This window comes from Diaporthe amygdali (genome assembly GCF_026229845.1).
Source record: "Diaporthe amygdali strain CAA958 chromosome Unknown NODE_31_length_594919_cov_65_084759, whole genome shotgun sequence".
In the NCBI taxonomy this organism is placed as follows: domain Eukaryota; kingdom Fungi; phylum Ascomycota; class Sordariomycetes; order Diaporthales; family Diaporthaceae; genus Diaporthe; species Diaporthe amygdali.
Window position 1 is genome coordinate 457,935 of NW_026517051.1, and position 18,713 is coordinate 476,647.

Consider the following 18,713-nt stretch of genomic DNA (forward strand, 5'->3'; position numbering starts at 1 on the left):
TGTTGAGTCTGGGATCTATAAATCAGATTTCCTAATGCCGCGGAAGACCTAGCAAACTCGATGGAAGAGTTTTTGCAAAAGTGCCCGAGGGAGAAGATTCTTTATATCCAGTTGTCCGACGCTTCAAGACTCGACCCGTCTCTGACGAACGACTCTCCTCTGCTCGCCAAATTTGAAGTTCGCGACCCCAGACTTGCATGGTCAAGGGGATTCAGACCGTTTCCCCTTGAAGAGCCAGGGTATTTCCCCGTGGTAGACGTCGCGAGGACGTGGCTGCTCGATTACGGTTGGGAGGGATGGGTGTCTTTAGAAGGTTTTCTGAATGAGACAGAAGAACAGCCGAACGGGCCAGAAGTTATGGCTAGACGCGCCAGGGAGTCTATAACGAAATTATACGCGCAACTTTCCATCTATACATCCTAGACGCTTTCCCGAATCTAGAAAATGGGGCTTTGTTAAAAGGCAGTCTACGGATCTTTCGGTCTAATCTATTATGCATTAATGGTTACCTCGACAAGAAAAAGGCAAACTCGATGTCAAACAAGTCGTTCTGAAAGATGGACACCCAATCGATCGTCACGATCGTATCTTCTACTCCTTCTTCACCTTGTTGTTCTTAGGTACACGAGCCAACCAGTAGAAGAAAACCGCGGCGGCACAGTTGAAGACAACATAGGCCCAGAGAAACCCGAAGTCGCGCCACCGATTTCCAAAGTCGACATTGATGCCCTTCAAAAACATATTTGTGTCGTCCATTGAACAATAATGGCAACTCGAGCTTCCCTCATCGCCGTCGACCAAATACCCGCCGTTTATCTTGATGTAAGCAGCTAGATAGTCATCGCACGTCGTTCCGTTGGGTGCGTTGAACTCGACAATCTCGGTCTTGTCGCAGCTCATGGGGGCGTTGGCAAGCGTCGTGCCCATGAAGCCTTCAACAACGTACGTGAATGGGTTGATACGGTACATAAAGATCCAGAAGCCTGGTAGCTCCTTCGGACCGGCGAGAACTCTGCAGATGATCAGTAATGGGCAGATAGTGGCAAAGCATGGATGGCTCTCTACTTACCCACAAAAGATGAACATCATGATGAACAATAAGTTGGTCACAGCGCTTGCAATATCAGGGTTTGGCAGGCCAGCAATCATCATATGCGCAAAGGTGCTCGTAAAGAGGAAAAACACCCAGACGTGTAGGAAGGTGGTGATGCCCCGCTCGTGGACTTGACCTGTCCATTCCGCATTCCGGTACAGGCCAATGGGGAAATACCAACAGATGAAGCAGAATACAGACATTAACTATTAATACATATTAGTGACACGAGTTCCATGAGAGTAATCAATACTCACAGAATTCCAGGCGAGTTCAACCACAAGGTTGGCGAACATGAAAGATTGCCATGAGTATGACTTTGAAGGACGCTCGCGAGCTTCGTAAAGCGTTCGCTGTTGACAAAAAATAGGCATGATTTGTTCGACCACCTGGCCGAAAATGGTTAAGAACAAGAAAACACCAAACATCTGGTTCTGGAGACCACGGGCGGTATTATCGCTATTGATGACAGAGAGCCCGATAAACAAGGCCTGTTGCTCAACGTTAGCATCTACCGAATAGGGGATGAGTGTCTTCACTTACAGCACCTGCGGACAAAATAAATTTGGAAATCAAATAACTAGGACTTCTCCAGTATTGTTGAAAAACTCGTTTCGTGACTTGCTTGACCTGAACCGGCATCGGGGCTGCGAATTCCTCGTATTGAGAAGAATCTGTCCCTTCGCAGGGTGCTTCCTTTGAGCCAGTTCCACACAGTCTCTCAAGTTCTGCGTGCACTTCACGGTATTCGGGAGATCGTCGCCAAACGGCAGGCCAGTCGATGTCAGTGTGGGCACCAGGTGCTGCTCCAATAACTTCGAGCATATGCTCGGCCGGGTTTGCACCTGGCGGCAGGGCGGGACCACCGTTGCGAACGAAGTAATCCATCAAGACACTCGAGTGTTGCCCGACCTCGCCGAAATAGACGGTTTTGCCGCCTCTTGCAAGTAGCAGGAGTCGATCAAATCTCTGGAAGAGCATCGCCGATGGCTGGTGGATAGTGCAAAGAATCGCTTGTCCATTTCTGGTCAACTTTTCCATCAAGTCACAAATGGACCACGATGTCTGGCTATCAAGTCCAGACGTCGGCTCATCCAAAAATAGCAGCAGCTGTGGCCGGGCCACAAGCTCAACTCCAATCGTCAGTCTCTTGCGTTGCTCCACGTTCAGGCCCTCGCCAGGGATTCCGATAACTGCTTCCGAGTATTCTTCCATGTTCAATAAACCAATGACCGTATTAACATACGCGAGCTTCTCCTCTTTGCTATACTTGGCTGGCTGACGCAGTAAGGCGCTAAAGGTTAGTGCCTCTCGGACTGTGGCGGTATGGAGGTGGAGATCTTGCTGCTGAACATAACCAGTTTTTCGTTGGAATGACGAGTCGCAATGACGCCCATCGATAAGCATCTCACCGCTGATGACACCCATGGTTATGCGGCTCGCAAGAACGTCCAAGAGAGTCGTCTTTCCGGCTCCAGAGACACCCTGAGGAAAGTCAGCATTCCATACAACTTAGCGGTAAGTGGAAGGAGATGGCTCCGAATGGTTGCTTACCATTAGAGCGGTCAAGGTGCCTGGCTTGACCCAACCATCCACATGGTCAAGTATTCTTCTCGTCTCCGTCTTGATTTTGACATCGTAGCACACATCCTTCCAGTGAAATATCGAAGTTTGTTTCTCCATATCGGCGACATTCGCGGTATCATTTGCTCCCGTCTGGCGGTTCGTTTCTGCGACACCAGCCTCAATGTCCGCGGCCTTTTTGGCACCATTCTTTTTCAAAGACGGTCTCGTAAAGACCAGCACCTCACCTTTGGAGCGCTCTGAAGCCACGTACTCGGTTGCGAATAAGTGAAGGCCCAAGAACAGAAGCAGATAGGCGATGAGAACTCCAAAGTTTCTCCATCGGTGCGAGTTAACAAAGCCGTATGAAGCTTCCAGATAGGCTTCTCCGTAGACAAAGTTCTCGCCTGGAACGGACCCGACAGTAGAACATACTCTTTCCAATTTTCCGACATTTTCATATCCGGAGCCAGCAGGGACAAAACCCGAGCAAGGAAATTTGCGACCAAAAAACTCGTTGAGGAAAACACTTTCCAAGCCAAAATGAATAGGGTTGATCCACCGCAACCACCCAAGCCAGACTTGCAAGTATGCAACGGGGATTGTGAAACCGGTGTATAACACAAGACCCAGCAGGACAATGGAAGCCGGGGCTAGTGCCTGAGCGATGGTCTTGGTGACGGAGCCAATCAGCCTGAACATCATTGACATGCATAGGGTGATGGTAAGCGAAAATAAGAGGAAGAAGAAGAAGGCACCCGGCTCTCGACGTAAGTTGCACATAAAATAGAGGAGAGTGTTGAGCAAGATTCCGTTGACAATTTTGTAAGGAAGGTCGACAACCATGGCAGCCAGAGCTTCTGCGCTGGGATGGTAAAAGGCGTAACGAGCCTGTTTCTCAACAACCTTTCGCTTGGCATAGAGGGTCATGATTTCGAGGATGCTGCTGAAGGCGTTGATAAGGATTATGAAGAAGAGAAGAATGGACCGACGGAAGAAGCTGCTCGTGCTACTCGGCAGGTTGTAGAAGATGCTGCTAACGATGAGGCCCTCGAAAATACTGGCAACGAACATGGTAAGGGTGATGGACGGATCGCTTTTGAGCATGACCCAACTGCGCCAGAGATTGAGATTCACCTGTTCCATAAAAGAGAGATTAAATGGAGAGTGCTCTCGTTGGTGCTTGGACTGGTCTAGTCGACGCGACTCAGAAAATTGGGAATGATGTACACCGTCAAACGGATGTTGCTCGATGTAAATGTCGATTTCGTTCAAGAGAGAGGCGCGTGCAGAGCTAGCCTTCCATGCTTTGGCGAATTCGTCGGCTGCACGAGGTGTCCTGCCTTCCCAACCCGGCCTGACGATTCGCTCGTTATGGTTCGTCATGGACGTGAGAAAATCAGCGGTTGTTTGTTGCTCGGGACAGACAAAGCCCAGATTCTCAAAGTACGCTTTGGCCTCGCCAGCTCTACCAAAGAAGATCTGACGGCCCTCATATAACACGATGACCTTGTCAAAAAGCTGATAGAAGTTAGATGCCGTCACCTAACTGAATTGGCTTCCTAGCTCGGTACTCACATCATAGGCTGCCTGTGGGGCCTGGTAGATAGCGACGCATGACGAGCATCTCGTAATATCCGCCTGTGTCCGCAGCGTGCGACAGAACTCGACGGCGTTGGCACTATCAAGGCCTCTGGTGCTGTTATCCCAGCACTGCAGAGGTGAAAAGCCGAGAGCTGCCTCTGCAATGGTGATGCGTTTCCTTTCGCCACCGCTGACGCCGCGGACGAAATCATCTCCCACGCGCGTATTCATCGTATGGGAAATGCCAAACATGGCCATGATGACATCTCGCAGATGCTCGGCATATTCTGCCTTCGACACTCCCTCAGGGATGTGCTTGGGGCTACGCGATCGAGCTGCGAAATAGAGAGTGTCGCCGGCGGTAAGATGAGCAAAATGGTTGTCAACCTCTGCCGTGTAGATAGCCTCACCACGGTACTCATTCCTGATTTGCTCGGGTCGAATGCCTTGGTAATTAATGGTCGACTTCTTGTCGACATGGAAGCCATATGTGTCGCCCGCAATAGTCTTCAAAAGGGTAGAGCATCCCGAGCCTGGAGGCCCAAGTACGCAGAGCATCTCCCCGTTATTTACGACGCCCTCCAAGTCTTGCAGGATGTTGATGCGCTTCCTGTCGCGGCCAAGAAATCTTTGTAGCGTCGCCGGACCTTCAATGAAAATATTGCCGATTGTCTTTTGGAAGTCGGTGTCAGTTCCATAGCCGTATACATTGAGGCCTTTGAATGCTATGCCCGCTGTTCGAGGAGTTGTGCCGGACGCCGCTTTTCGGGAGTTGTAGAACGCCATGGCCCATTTCCTGGCGTTGAATTTGTCGCTTTTAGGATCGAGAGCTCCTCCAGCAGCCGAGGGAGATAGGTAGCCAGGACTGCTCTCCGACCGAGTCGTCAATTTTCTAGCCAATTCATGAATTTCGGCGCTCATTCGCGTTTCGCTGACCGCGATGTAGTTGGGATTTCCAGTTTGATCCTGGTCTGCCACAGTGGAGGTCGACTCAGAGTCAAAGGAAGGCTGCGGAGCAGCCAGATGCGACCGCCTGTTCCCCTCTTCAGTGTTGTTCTGATGGGAAGCTGCCATGATTTCGCCCAAAGTTCTGATATGCAATAGTAGAGCACCAAAATGAGAGTTCTATGATACCAAAGAAATATTTGGGGATATTGGCGTCCTTTATATGTGACTGTCTATACGAGGAAAATATCAACATGGAACCTTGCCATGTTGACACATTCTAGTGATAACATTGCACTGCAGTGACTGGTTTGGGCCATCTTCTGTGGCTGAAAAGACTCCTGCTGAAGCTTTGGAGCGTCCGGGTGGACATATCTCGGCCTTTGCCAAGACAACTAAGCGTTCAGGAACCCAAGCCCACAATTTGTCCCGATCCAGAAATTATTTTTTCAAACAAATGCACGAAACCGCTAGTCAAGGGCCGGAGTTGGTAAGAACGCTGAATGCTGTCCGGCATCAAATCAAATATCTTCCGTAATTTCGAAACTTGGAGGGTTTGCCAAGCTGTGAGCCACGATCAAGTTCTGGCGCAAAGGTTCGTAAGTTAGGTACTTCGGTGTCTGCCAAGCCCCGAAGTAGTGATCCACGTTCCTCGACAAAATGGTATTTCGGGCTCGAGTAGTCGGTGGCGTAACTAGGCTTCTCTTGATTCGTCGCGCTCTCGCGTCCCTTGCGATCCGAGCTCCGACTGCCACCAGTTGACAGCTTCTCCCCCCCCCCCCCCCCGCCCTTTTCCTCCTTGATTTACGAACACAGTCACGGTAGTCCGTGCGATCAATTCTTACATGGCTCATCATAGCATAGGCTCAGCAAAAGCTCTCCCACCCGGCAAATTGTCACCATCGTACGCTCGGTATCGCGGCCTTAGCCACAAGACTCCGAGAAGATGAGTACTCCCGATGAGGCTCCACAGCTGAACGCCCTATCGGTATGCTGTTGCTCCAGAATCACCGTCCGTTGGGGGTTGTTTCAATCATCCCTGGTTTGTGACTCCAATCTGTCAGTGCTGACGCTCATATGTCGCATCACAGTGTCGACGCTGCAATCTCAAGAAGGTAAGTCGGTCGATCGTTCCCACTCCGATCGTGTCGCCCTCCCGTACAGTCATAGTCAGTAACAGTGACAAGGTCCGATGCAGCCGTGCAAAACCAACCTGTCAGCGATGTGCTGTTCAAAACATTGAATGCGTTTATCCTGAGCGTGCCAAACGTAACTCTAGAAAACAAAGTACCGGGTACGTGCGCATAAAGCCTCCATTAGCAGTGCGGGCTTGCCACGTGTTTTTCACTGACTTGACAACGCAGGAAGAAAAATCACTCCCTTGCGCTCATTCTTGAGCGCTTGGAGAAAGTCGAACAGCATGTCGTATTACAACCCGAAGCCCACGAGGCTGGTACGATACGAACTGTAGAAATTCCTTCGTGTTCAAACACTACATCACCGACCCACAGCTCCATCCCCTCCATCCCGACAGCAATTGGGGACATTGACATCACAGCTGTTGTCACTGATGCTGCATCGCGAGTCCAGGAGTTGAGGCTCCGAGGTATCTCCCAAGCAACCCTAGCGGCGGAAATACGCATCCCGCCTGACCTTGCAAAAAGCTGGATTGATTGTAAGAATCAATCAACTTTTAAATGAGTGGCATTGAGAACGAACTGACCCCTATATGCAAAGGTTACTTCGAGCTCAACAGAACCGAGATATTCTTGGAGTTCATTGATCCCAAAATATTTCGATTAATCCCGGATATTATTGATTATCCGCAAATACGTATCGACGCAGCAATGCTTGTTGTCTATTACTGCATTTTGTACATTGGCCTCTACATGGCTGACACACCCCGACGGCCTGAAACGGGTCTATCATACACTCAGCAGTTGTACGTCTGCTGTCTGCGCTCGCTTCCCGGCTGGCAACGAGAAGCAACTGGCACAAGAATGGATTTCCTTGCAGGTATATTTATAGTGAGCCGCCTACGTCTCATAATCTACTGAAGATCGTGCAGTGCTGAATTGTTTAGGCACAAGTGGCAGCGGATCACTTCGACTACGAGCTTGGATGGCAGATGTATAAGACTGCTTGCGAACACGCCGAAGAACTCCAGATTCATCATCTCGACAACACCGAAACACCAATCGAACCGGATCAGGCAAGAGTTGAGGCAGATAGAAAAGGCTTTTGGGATCTAATCTACATCGACTTATTCTTTCGCCTCATATACAACAAACCCCCAGCCTTTGCAGTCAACGTGAAAGCTTGGAAGGTCAATCTCCCCTGGCTGTCGTCTGCCTCAGCGCCAGACTTCCATGCAATACCGACCATGACTTTTATCATGAGGTCTCGAATCACCTTTATCCTCATCCGATATTTCTCACTGATAGAAGACCGTGCCAACCATCCCGAGATAGAGATGGAAATTGAAGTACTGTGTCGGGAGATTGAGTCCTTGTTCGAGGAGTGGGAAATTGTGAGTTCTCATGCATTTATGACCCGCAAATTACAGCTCTAATCATGCAATAGGAGAGTTGGATCCAAAAAGGCACTACGAACAAGATGTCTATGTGGATGCTCTATGAAGTGGCTTTCACGGGATATACCTGCATTGTTTTAATGCTTCGAAAGGTCTCAACCGTGAGCCCATACTTGCCAAACTCCATCATTTCAGATAAAGATCAACCTAAATCTGCGCTAGCAGTCAATGCAGCAAGACGTTTTCTCCATCATTTCGATATTGTTATTGACGCTTACCCACGGTCAGAGTCCATCTCCATGATGCTGGGCTTCTATCAAGCAGCAACTCAGTTCAGCTGTCTTGCTTACAACATCGTCACGAACCCCGTATGTTGCATACTGGAATCGGATCTAGCAGTTCTTGAGCGAATATCGGTGAAGGTTATAGACATCTCAAAGGATGAGGAGGATTTTAAGCCGTTATCAAAGGCACTAAACAGCTTATGTAAAGACATTCGGCCATTTGTAACTGACTTTGGGACCTCTGCGAGTTGAGTTTCATGTCACCTGGTCTGACTTCATTGGTGTTCTGCACCTAGTTTATGAGAAGCACATAGGAAGTACACAGTGGAAGCGGGGGTTGTAGACAGCTCTGACTGACAAGTGAAATCAATTGATGCCTTATTTGTAGCCCCCTCCGCTCACGCTTACGAATCCAGAGTCTCATAGGCACAGTGACTGAGACCATGAGCCACGAAGAGCAGGATCAACACACCCCTACGGCTCATACATAGAAATTGACTATCCCTGTGGGTCATCGAACTATAAAAAGTTTGTGTTCCCCATTATTATCTTGTGGAACACCAAGATCTCCCTGTATCAGAAGCTTGTTCTGACGAGTATATTCTCGCTGGTCGCTTTCACTATAGCTGTCACTATTGTCCGCGGCAGTATATTCGGTGGTGTCTACAAGTCCGTGGAGGAAGCCAGCCGCAAAGGTTTCGACCCGTCATGGTTGGCGTTCTGGCTCTTCGTCGAACTTACAGTTTGTAAGTAGACTGTGCATTCTCGAGTCCTTCTCAGTCCTCCCGAAACGCGTCCCGAAACATGTTTACTTATGGTCGTGCTGATCCGTTTGGCCTTCATCGTCGCATGCCTCGTCTCCTTTCGCTCCCTCTGGACCAACAAAAGACAGGACAGGAAAGAACATAGGGTTACGCTTGAAAGACATCGAGCCATGATTCGGGCTCAACAGAGAACCGGTCGCATTGGACTCTTGACTGATTTGATGAAGTCCAGCGCAATGCGCAATAGATGGAACAACCTGCTTGAAACTCTAGCTGATCTGGAGGGCACTAGTTTCCAAAGAAATGCGCCCAAGCACATTCATTTCACTGTGACGTCGGGGAGATTGACAATTGACTTTTCTCGCTTCGGCAATGTCCATCAGCCTCTTATGGAGCTCAAAGCCTCACAATCCTCTCAGAGCGGTCGCGATCTTTCTGTCAATGAGCACACCGATTCTACCCGGTCGGAATGTATGAGAGAGCCGCCGGCCTTGGCTTTGGAGCATGATTTACTGCTGCATGCAGAGCCACTGCCTTCATACCATCGTCCGGGAACGGCGGTCTAGGAGTCTAAGGAATTGGCCCTCACAAAAGCAGATGCTGGAAGAACACGGAGGTTTATGTTGCGTGGAATTGATAGTATCACGAGTTTGTCTGAGTCATCTACCGTAAGCACATACCCGGCAACACATTTGACGCGTAAAAGCTGCCTCTTCTTTTCTCCTTCGCTGAGTTGTCTCTTCCAAACAGACAGCCGTTTCTGGCATTTGCATCCTTGCACTCGCTCGGGTGACAGGCTCCGTCTCTTATATCGGAAATCTGAAATTCTTGCCTCATATCAAATGCAGGTTCTCCCATTCTTTCCAAGGTCATTATATACGAACCCCTAGACATTAACACTCTTGTGCTGGTATCAATGTAGCCTGACTTTCTCTCCTTAAAAAGCATTGAAGCGCTCCAAGACACGTCGTTCCACATCTGGGTCCTTTGTGCTGCCGAATTCATGCTTGGCCTCCACCAGGCGGGCAGCCACAATCCGGTCGCGCGTCCTAGTATGTAGAGAGCGGTTTATGCTCTGATAAATGCCCCATCCGGGATACGCAACGACGCCCATAGCTGCGGAGGAGACACCAGTGCACAACCCAAGGAGCCCTCTCCCCATCCCTTTGATGGCGCCCAGCGCACCATCTTGTTGTGCACCCCGTACTGGCTCCTGTACCACACCGGCAACTCCCTGTCCTATGCCGTTTTCCAGGTTCTTGCCCGAGACCATGATTCCGGATTTCCAGTCGGTAACGGGCCCGTAATTGGCCACTTTTCCACCATATAGACGCGGTGCATTACGCATCCCTTCGGTAAAAGCGAGGGGCATGTCAATCAGATAGCCCTTGGCGAAGTTATGGAGAAGAGACCCTACGCCCGAAGCTACCCCAATGGCCATGGCACCGCCGGTAGACATGCAATCGCGACCGGAAGTTCGGTTACCATTGCGACGAGGGAGCCCGACCTGAGCAGCCCGTGCCGGAGCGGGAGATGTCGGAAGTGCTAGACCTGGGCCATTTCCGTGGCCCGCTTCCGCGACCTCAGCATCTGAGTCCATGCTCTTCGATTTCGGGGCTCTCAATGCTGCTACGGGCTTAGTGACGATGCCTGCTGCCGCGCCTGCCATGCCCGTATAGACTCCAACGATGGCAGAAGCTGTTCCGGTGATTGGATCCCAGCGAGAATTTTGGATTATAATTGTGTTCGACATGTGCCTTTAGCTTTGTTAATGCTGGCGTCTTGGATGTGAGTAGACATGGTACGAAGCAAGAGATACTTACTGTTTCAGCTTCCCCTTGTCGATTTTCAAACGACGTGCCAGTATCTCTACAGCGAAATTTGACAAGATGATTCGCTTGCCGTGCCTGGAGTATGCCCATGTGGCTACCCTATCTTCGGCAAGCTGGCATCGCATCCTCTCTGCTGGGAGGTGTTTATGAAAGCTGCGTGCAGCGGCCTTCACGCCAGAATCTCCTTTCATCTTGTCTGATATAGCGAGAGCTGCTTTCGATGCCTCCGCAGACATGCAAAATTTCAAAGCCTCGGTCAATTTCTTCAAGTTCAGGTCTTTATGCGGGATAGCGCTCGGTCCGGCACCGGCGTGGGCGACCATTTCGCCCCAGAAGAATTGGCTATACAGCAGTGGGACGTCAGCACTTTGAATGCTAAGAAAGCCTTTGTGCTATACGTACTCCCCAAAGAATGGCACGATGAAGGTCGGTTTGGCGAAGCGGAGGCCGCATGCCGCTGTGCCAGCACCACCATGGTGAACCACAGCAGCCACTTGTTTGAAAAGCCATTCGTGAGGGCAGTCGTCGATGAATATCACCCGGTCATTACTGTCTCGAGAATCCCCGAGTTTGCTCCAGCCCCGGGAGACTATTAGTCGTGCGCCAATCGTCTCCGCGGCCTCAAGAATCATTCCTGTTAGCTTTTCCGGATCATCGATGACAATGCTGCCAAATCCGACGTAGATGGGAGGCGGCCCCTCGCTGAGGAATTTTGCCAGCTCAGGGTGAGGGGTGTATTGTGGTTCTTCTCGGAAAAAGAACCCGCAGACATCTGATCGAGCTTAAGTTTCAAAAGTTTGAATAAATAGAGGGTAGACATGAACTTATGGACGAACCTATGAAGTCTGGCCAGTCGACGGGTTTTGGTATCAAAGCTGGTGACCAGCAATAAGTTGTCGGAATGTGGAGTTTCTCAGCAAGTAAAGGGCCTTCGGTGAATGGTACTGGTTCGAGATCAAGGGTGCGTCGCCAATCATTAACGAGATCCCCGATACTAGGCACAGCAATGTTAGCAGAGGGGGAAATGTGGAAAGTTGGAGGGGGGGTAAGCTGACCCTTGCCAGGTCATCCACTCGACAAACGCAAATGACACCCAGTTCAGAGTCCGTCTCGTATCCTCACTGACCCGTTGTGAATCTCTGATGTTGGCCAGAGGATGACGGAAGAATCTCGTACTGGACCACGGCATCGTGAACATGAGATGGACAGGAATACCCAGCGCCTGGGCGCAGTGGACATGAGCGAAGCTCGGTGGATTAGCAATAATCGCGTCTGCAACGAAAGGCCGTCCAGTTTTCCCGTCAGGTTCTATACATGATTTCCAGCAGCCTTCGAGAATTTTGGCAATGGTTGCCCGCTTTGTCTGAATGTCCCCGGAGAGCAGAGTTCTCATGCCTGGGAGAAGACCTGGGTTCTTGACCTGTGATGGCAAATTGAGCAAAGAGTTCGGTCCAGCTGGATTCACCAGCAAGCCTTTCGTGCTTTGCAGCCTCGGGAATAGTGGTGACTGACCATATATGCCATCAATTCTGCCGGATCGCCTCCAATAGGAAAGAACTCCAGATTAGAGCTAGTCACAAAGCTTTCGAAGACATCATGTGTCGCAAGTCGAACACGGTGACCGTATCTTTGTAGCTCGTTGCCAAGTGCAATGAAAGGCTGTACATCGCCACGACTACCGACAACCTGTATCACAATGTTCAAAGGCAGAGACCATCCTTCATTTGCGTTGTCCGTCTTTGGTGTGAGAGCCAGCGAACTGTATGCTGGTGGCGCTTCCAAACCCGAAGCGGTTGGCTGGGATGAGTCAGGTACGTCGGTCAATTTCCAGTCCGGTATAAACAACGAAAGTGATTTGACCAGACGTGAATTTGGATCAACATTGATCCTGCCATCTGATGCTGTTAGAGCGAAGTACAACTGGTTTGCATGGGCAGACCGTACCTGTGGAGGTCTCACCATCCCGCTGTCCTTGCTCAAGAGCATAGAGGTAAGACGGCGGTGGATCGATATTCGACTCGTCCGCTGATCCATAGGTGTCCATGGTCGTGGCTGGCATCAACAATGCGAATATGGGAGACAGTGAAAGGTTGTGTTTATTTGCATTCTTCGTGGCTGTTCGCAGAGAAAATTGAAGCAGAGGTTGCCCGAAAGCCACTTAAATAATAGATGCCAGAGGGCTGTGCACCTCTTTCACACTGCCACACCGAATCTCTAGAAGTAGAGAAAGATCCATTGCTTTGACGCCGCCTCATGGAGGACGAGATACGCGTCTCGACGCTTGATTATCGGCTGGCGAGAGCACGGTGGCTTATAAGCGTATGCCGTGACGCGAATTACGGCTTGGCTCGATGACCCCGGTCAATCGTATTTACTAGTTCGTGAGTGGCTCGCAGTAACTCCACTTTGACGAAATCGGGATAGGCCTCACAACTGCCTGGTCGTATTCAATGGTTTGTAATTGGCTTTCGGTTACTCCACTCATACAATGCCATCGTACAACGGCTTGAAGACTCCGGTATTTCGTACTAATTCGTTTGCAATTGGCTCGCGGCTAATCCAGTTCGCCAAGTTCAGAATTATCTTATAGAAGGGCTTGTACGCAGGTCACTAGTGTCGTTCAAGCACGGTGGCTGTGAGAATTGATGCAATTGTCTTTGCGATCTTACAAAGATGAACGGTTTCCATCCATTATTCCAACACTTCCTGAAAAGCGTCAGAGCCAGCAACGCCCGGGCAAGCCCGACAAAGCAATTCACTACACGACGCCAGCATGGATCGCATACGCAACTTTTTTGACGATGTTTCGGCATTTTTTCACAGTCCGTTGTTCAACCCCGATTTCAAGAACAAGATGCACTTGATTCAAGTGACGCTGGTAATCACCATGATCATCCTAACTGGCGCACGTGTCGGAATTAAGCCAAGTGGGATGCCTGTGACAAGATCCGATACGCTCGGAATCGTGATGGTAGGCTAGACTTCTGTGCTCAGATACTCGTAGCAGCAGCGAATACCTGACATAATGATGATAGGGAATCAAAACTTTGGTAATACTCTCGTACCAACTCGCGACAACCCACTTTACCAAGTTTCGACGTTGGCGAAGTCTCAAGGCGTACCAGATTCTGAATACAATGGAGATTCTCTTCTGGTTTGTGGTTGTCATAATCACTTTCATGGGAATCTCGCGCTATTGTCAGAATGCATATTGCGGTTTGAGCTGGTTGATCGTTCTGATCGCCGTCATTTTAACGTATGTACTGCAGCCTTCTGCCATGCACTCATCCGTTCCCCCTCCACACTCGAGATCTCAAAATAGGGAAACATAAGCTCACCTCGTCAAGTGCGCTAGCTTTTTGGACTGCCGTCGTCTCGAAACGCATACGAACTGAATCGAAAGAAGTCGTATGATCCACAACGACGAATGATTTGCAGCCTACCCACAGTGATATTCACGGAGCTTGATCAGCTGCCTTGGTATTTGATCTAATGGACGCGTTTTTATGAATTTAGCCTGTGAATCGGGGGACGAGGGAGAACTCACAACCATGGATGATGTTTTCATTTCGGAAGGAACGTTGGGATTGAGATAGAGCAAGATTGGGGCGTTCATTGGGATAGATATTTGGGGTGAAGCTCGAGGATCACACCAAATGTATTCTGGGCCACTGCCATCGCCACGGTTAGACTTGTATAGGTCCACGTTGATTTCCACAAGGCGGGTTTGGAAAAGAAAAATCCGGTATTTCAGAGGAGTTTGGAAGTCGTCCTCTGCGTGCCATTAGCGCTAATTCCTCGAGCCTGCCAACCAAGCTATTGTATTACCAGCCGCATTGAAGAAGCTAGATAGTCGTGCGAGCCGCGCAAATTCTTCATCCGGGACATAACGATGCATAGCATCCTCAGAATATAGTCCCTTTCTTTCGTGAATTGGTTATATCTTCCCCGGCATTCGCTCCAGGTCGTCTCTGCCTCAGCCAAGCTCCATGACCTCGGCTCTTCTACGTCCCGCAGAGCCGTCATCTCCATTTGCGCAGCAGGAGGAAGACACATGGGCGCAGCCGGGAGGACTAGGACTTTGGTCGACTGCACCGCCCCAGCGCTAGCCCGCCTAGCGAGATTGACCTCGGTGCCGCCACCGCGGGAGCTGTAAACCACAGTTACGTTCTGAGCGGCGTGGGTTGTCTTAATAAGGTACGAAGAGGTATTATGCTGGTACGCGACCTGTATCTCGGCTACAGGACTTCCCGTTCAAACATGTCGTCAAGCTGACCGAGACGGAAACTGCTGATGTCCTCTGTGACTCGACTCTTGGGCATAGTGAATGCCATGCTCTTCGAGACAGAGAGCTTCAAGCCAGGGACATTGATCCGGCTAAAGAGCAGGAGACGAACCTCTGGAGTCTTGTTGCATATCTGAAGGAGTGACTCCACAAATCCTTCGCTATCGCTACACTCGTCGATGCCATCAAAAATCACCATGTCGTTTTCAGCGAGACACAGCTGTGGTAAGTCGAGGATTGCTTCATTAGATGCGCTATATGACGCCACCCCAGAACTGCTGACCACAACTCAATTGGATTATGCAATTAGCGGGGATAGCTCAGTTGGGAGAGCGCCAGACTGAAGTTCAATTCAGTCCTATATCTGGAGGTCTGCGGTTCAATCCCGCATCACCGCATTTTTCTTGCATCTTTTCTACATTGGCTTTTGGATGGAACTATCAAGACATGGTACACAATTTTTTTTATTAAAATCAAATAAATTCATTGATAAATCTATTTGTGCTCTCTCATCGAAACGGGAACTATCCACCGCAAACATGATACGCGATTTTCCATCATCAACTCGACCCCATTTCCACCTGTCGTTGGCATTTTCTATGAACACGCACAATCCGACCGTGGGACCACGATGTCTCAAATTTCAGTCTCCGAGGTCGTCCGCAGCAATGCGTCCTGCAGGGCCGTCGAAACAAGACTCGATTTAGCACCAGTGCAGCACTTGCACGTTCTGTATGTCTGACAAAAGTCTTTCCTCCACCCGGATGATAATATTCCTGGCAACATCAATCATTCCCCACCCAGCGACGATGGTGGGTCGACAGGGATGTTTGAACAAAGCGGACCACTAGGAAAATCCCGACCGGGTAAATAGAGTGCAGGCACCTGGGATACGCGCTGTTGCAGGTTGTTACCTCAAATGTTGAAGAGGGGAGCCAAGGGCACGATCTTGCTCATAAAATTCGCAGCTGTGGTGCCCTTTGGGCGTTCTCCAATGAAAACAAGTGTTTGTCGCCTCATCTCCTACCGAAGCTTGGCCTCTCCGAGGTTCGGATATTCCGGGCAAGCCCCAGACATCCGCCCCAGACAAATCCGGGGTAGACGACAGGGAAGAACAGAATACGACGACGGGTCGGCTACTGCAATCCACGGGGGAAACGCGTAGATTATACCCCGTCCCGGCTTTCGCTTGAAGCCAATCTCCCCCATCCACTTGGGGAACTTGCACCGGAGAATGACGTGGTTCAAAGAGATCTCTGTCGTTTCGTTGCATTAAACTAGTAGTATTTAATCCATCAGCTTCTATCCAGACTTGCCACATCTGTTGATGGAATCCGTTCAGACTAGTCTTCTCCTCGCTGCAGTACTGAGTGTTCTTTTGCGCCATGTTTTCCATCGTACTCTTTATGACTCTGCTAGGAGTCAATTGGGTGGTCCAGGCCATGGACAACTCATTCACTAATCCCATGCTGCCGGGTTGGCATTCGGACCCTTCCTGCACCGGCGTCATTGCCGAGCTAAACAATACAGCATTCTGTACGGCATCAACATTCTTAGCAACGCCCGGTCTCCCAATCTACGCAAGCCAGGACTTGGTGAACTGGAAGCTTGTCAGCAGCGCACTCACCCGAGAGACACAATTGCCAGAGATTGGCAATTCCACAGCCGGGCAGCAGTCTGGCATCTTTGCGCCCTCATTCCGCTACCGGAACGGGACTTTCCATCTTGTGGTCGTCTCCGTGCTCGACGATGGCATCTTGGGAACCATCTTTACAACATCCGATCCGTACTCAGATGAGGCATGGTCTGATCCGCTCCGCTTCTCAGCAGCAAGCATCGACCCGGACCTCTTCTGGGACGACGACGTGGACGGACAGGCCTACATCACCTTTGCGGGAATCCAGCAGGTCAAGATTGACCTCAGCACAGGGGAGACCACCACACCATACAGCATCTGGAACGGTACTGGTGGAGCAAGCCCAGAGGGTCCCCACATCTACAAGCCTTGGAATGATGGCTACTACTACCTGATGATAGCTGAAGGCGGCACTGAACTGGGACATTCGGAAACAATCGCGCGTTCGACCAGCATCGATGGACCTTACGAAGCTTTTGAAGGGAACCCGATCCTGACCAACCGCAACACAAGCGAGTATTTCCAAACCGTCGGCCACGCAGATCTGTGGCAGGACGCTGATGGGAATTGGTGGGGTGTTGCGCTTTCAACGAGGTCTGGCCCGGAATGGCTCAATTATCCAATGGGAAGGGAGTCGGTGCTTTTCAATGTGACCTGGGAGGCGGGAGGTTGGCCAATCTGCCAGAACCCCGTGCAGGGGCAGATGACTGGGTGGGACTTACCACCTCGGTCAGAAGATCTACCCGGCGATGGACCGTTCGTAGACGACCCGGACGTGGTGGACTTTGAGGAGTACTCATCCATGCCAAAGCAGTTTGTGTACTGGCGGTGGCCAAAGAGTGAGAATTATGTGGTCTCGCCGGAGGAGAAACCAAACGCCCTCAAGTTACTTCCCAGTGTTGCTAACCTGACCGGTGGCGAGGACTTTGTATCCACCGACGGCATCACATTTGTTGGTCGACGACAGACAGACACCTTGTTCAACTATTCTGTTGACGTGGACTTCGGCGCCACTACAGCCGAGCAGGAAGTAGGTGTAACAGCTTTCCTCACCCAGGACCAGCACATAGATCTGGGTCTCGTTTTACTTCCGTCGGACAACACAACAACAGGCTTGGACTATTACCTCCGGTTCCGTGTCACTGGCACCGGCAACTATAAGGGTCCAGCCATCGACACAGTCATTCAGACCGTTCCGCGAACTTGGTTTCAGCCTTTCCGGCTTGGTGTCCAAGCCATCAATGATACACATTACGCCTTCTCGGCGTCTTCGACGATTGATAGTGACAACGCAGTCATCATGGGGTACGCGCCTGCCACCTTGCTAAGTGGAGGCACTGGCCCATTCACAGGTATGCCACTTTGTAGACAAGCAATAGCAATGGGCGATTGACTGACGAAGGACTGATTCAATCACAGGCACTTTGATCGGCGCATATGCAACAAGCAATGGCGGCACAGGCAATCTACCTGCATACTTAAGCAGATGGAGATATCAGGGCCTAGGACAGAAGATCGGACCGGATGACTATGTTGCGTCCAAAACCACCTAGAAGTTGAATGAATCTACTTGACGTGCCGCTACGACTTGTGTGCGGCTACTGGCTTGATGCAGAGCACCCTTCTTGGAGCCTAGGTTGCGAAAGGGAAGATGAGACATGCGTGGTACCTTGACAAGAGCAGCAGTCGCTCCCCCTTAGCTTCACCTAATCACAATTCGTCAGAGCATCTTAGTTCCTACTGTGCAAAATGGTGTGTCATAATATGCGGTAGAGCTGGATGCTAAATAATACAACTTGTCTTCTGATCCTTGGCAGGGTTAAATATTCTGAACGCACAATTACTAGGCCCTGATACTTTTTTATGAGGTAGGAGACTTCTAAGAGTCTATGCATACAGACGATGGAATACCTGAAGCGAGTCCCAATACTCCATTCGAGTGGGACTGGTAGAAGTCCGTAATTGAGGAAGGAATCGCCGCGGGTTCTGAGAGGACTGCGAAAAGGTGAAGTGCCCCAGTGTTCCAGATAGGCAATCTCGGTGCCTTAGCGCTGTGTCGCTTACGTACATTCACTCATACAAAGAACGTGAGAAGGGTTACTAAATTCGAAGACGAGGCTGTCCTCAAGAATGGTCACGTGTGCGGACAACATCACGCTGTACGATGCAGCGAGATGATGCCAGTGGTTGAGAG

The 18,713-nt window shown here is 50.3% G+C and overlaps 6 protein-coding genes across 6 annotated transcripts; 3 read left to right on the plus strand and 3 right to left on the minus strand.

Moving 5' to 3' along the window:
* Positions 1 to 591: 591 nt before the first annotated feature.
* J7T55_000397 (ABC-2 type transporter) lies at positions 592 to 5,314 on the minus strand (the record flags this gene model as incomplete). The annotated part of the gene is made up of 6 exons (XM_053132512.1): positions 592 to 1,012; positions 1,070 to 1,299; positions 1,351 to 1,584; positions 1,637 to 2,578; positions 2,648 to 4,177; positions 4,235 to 5,314. The coding sequence occupies 6 exons, from the start codon at positions 5,312 to 5,314 to the stop codon at positions 592 to 594; spliced, it is 4,437 nt and encodes a 1,478-aa protein (XP_052989635.1).
* Positions 5,315 to 6,131: 817 nt separating this feature from the next.
* Positions 6,132 to 9,013, plus strand: J7T55_000398 (uncharacterized protein; the record flags this gene model as incomplete). The annotated part of the gene is made up of 9 exons (XM_053132513.1): positions 6,132 to 6,180; positions 6,277 to 6,300; positions 6,384 to 6,483; positions 6,550 to 6,860; positions 6,923 to 7,201; positions 7,276 to 7,715; positions 7,769 to 8,086; positions 8,568 to 8,748; positions 8,994 to 9,013. The coding sequence occupies 9 exons, from the start codon at positions 6,132 to 6,134 to the stop codon at positions 9,011 to 9,013; spliced, it is 1,722 nt and encodes a 573-aa protein (XP_052989636.1).
* A 690-nt stretch (positions 9,014 to 9,703) lies between these two features.
* Positions 9,704 to 12,657, minus strand: J7T55_000399 (glycosyltransferase family 1 protein; the record flags this gene model as incomplete). Its single annotated transcript, XM_053132514.1, has 7 exons — positions 9,704 to 10,523; positions 10,590 to 10,940; positions 11,001 to 11,370; positions 11,435 to 11,592; positions 11,654 to 12,018; positions 12,111 to 12,493; positions 12,543 to 12,657. The coding sequence occupies 7 exons, from the start codon at positions 12,655 to 12,657 to the stop codon at positions 9,704 to 9,706; spliced, it is 2,562 nt and encodes an 853-aa protein (XP_052989637.1).
* Positions 12,658 to 13,371: 714 nt separating this feature from the next.
* Positions 13,372 to 14,029, plus strand: J7T55_000400 (uncharacterized protein; the record flags this gene model as incomplete). The annotated part of the gene is made up of 3 exons (XM_053132515.1): positions 13,372 to 13,569; positions 13,634 to 13,854; positions 14,005 to 14,029. The coding sequence occupies 3 exons, from the start codon at positions 13,372 to 13,374 to the stop codon at positions 14,027 to 14,029; spliced, it is 444 nt and encodes a 147-aa protein (XP_052989638.1).
* Positions 14,030 to 14,414: 385 nt separating this feature from the next.
* Positions 14,415 to 15,082, minus strand: J7T55_000401 (uncharacterized protein; the record flags this gene model as incomplete). The annotated part of the gene is made up of 2 exons (XM_053132516.1): positions 14,415 to 14,748; positions 14,841 to 15,082. 2 exons carry the CDS (start codon positions 15,080 to 15,082, stop codon positions 14,415 to 14,417), a joined length of 576 nt encoding a protein of 191 aa, XP_052989639.1.
* Positions 15,083 to 16,268: 1,186 nt separating this feature from the next.
* Positions 16,269 to 18,072, plus strand: J7T55_000402 (uncharacterized protein; the record flags this gene model as incomplete). Its single annotated transcript, XM_053132517.1, has 2 exons — positions 16,269 to 17,871; positions 17,939 to 18,072. 2 exons carry the CDS (start codon positions 16,269 to 16,271, stop codon positions 18,070 to 18,072), a joined length of 1,737 nt encoding a protein of 578 aa, XP_052989640.1.
* Between the last annotated feature and the right edge of the window lie 641 nt (positions 18,073 to 18,713).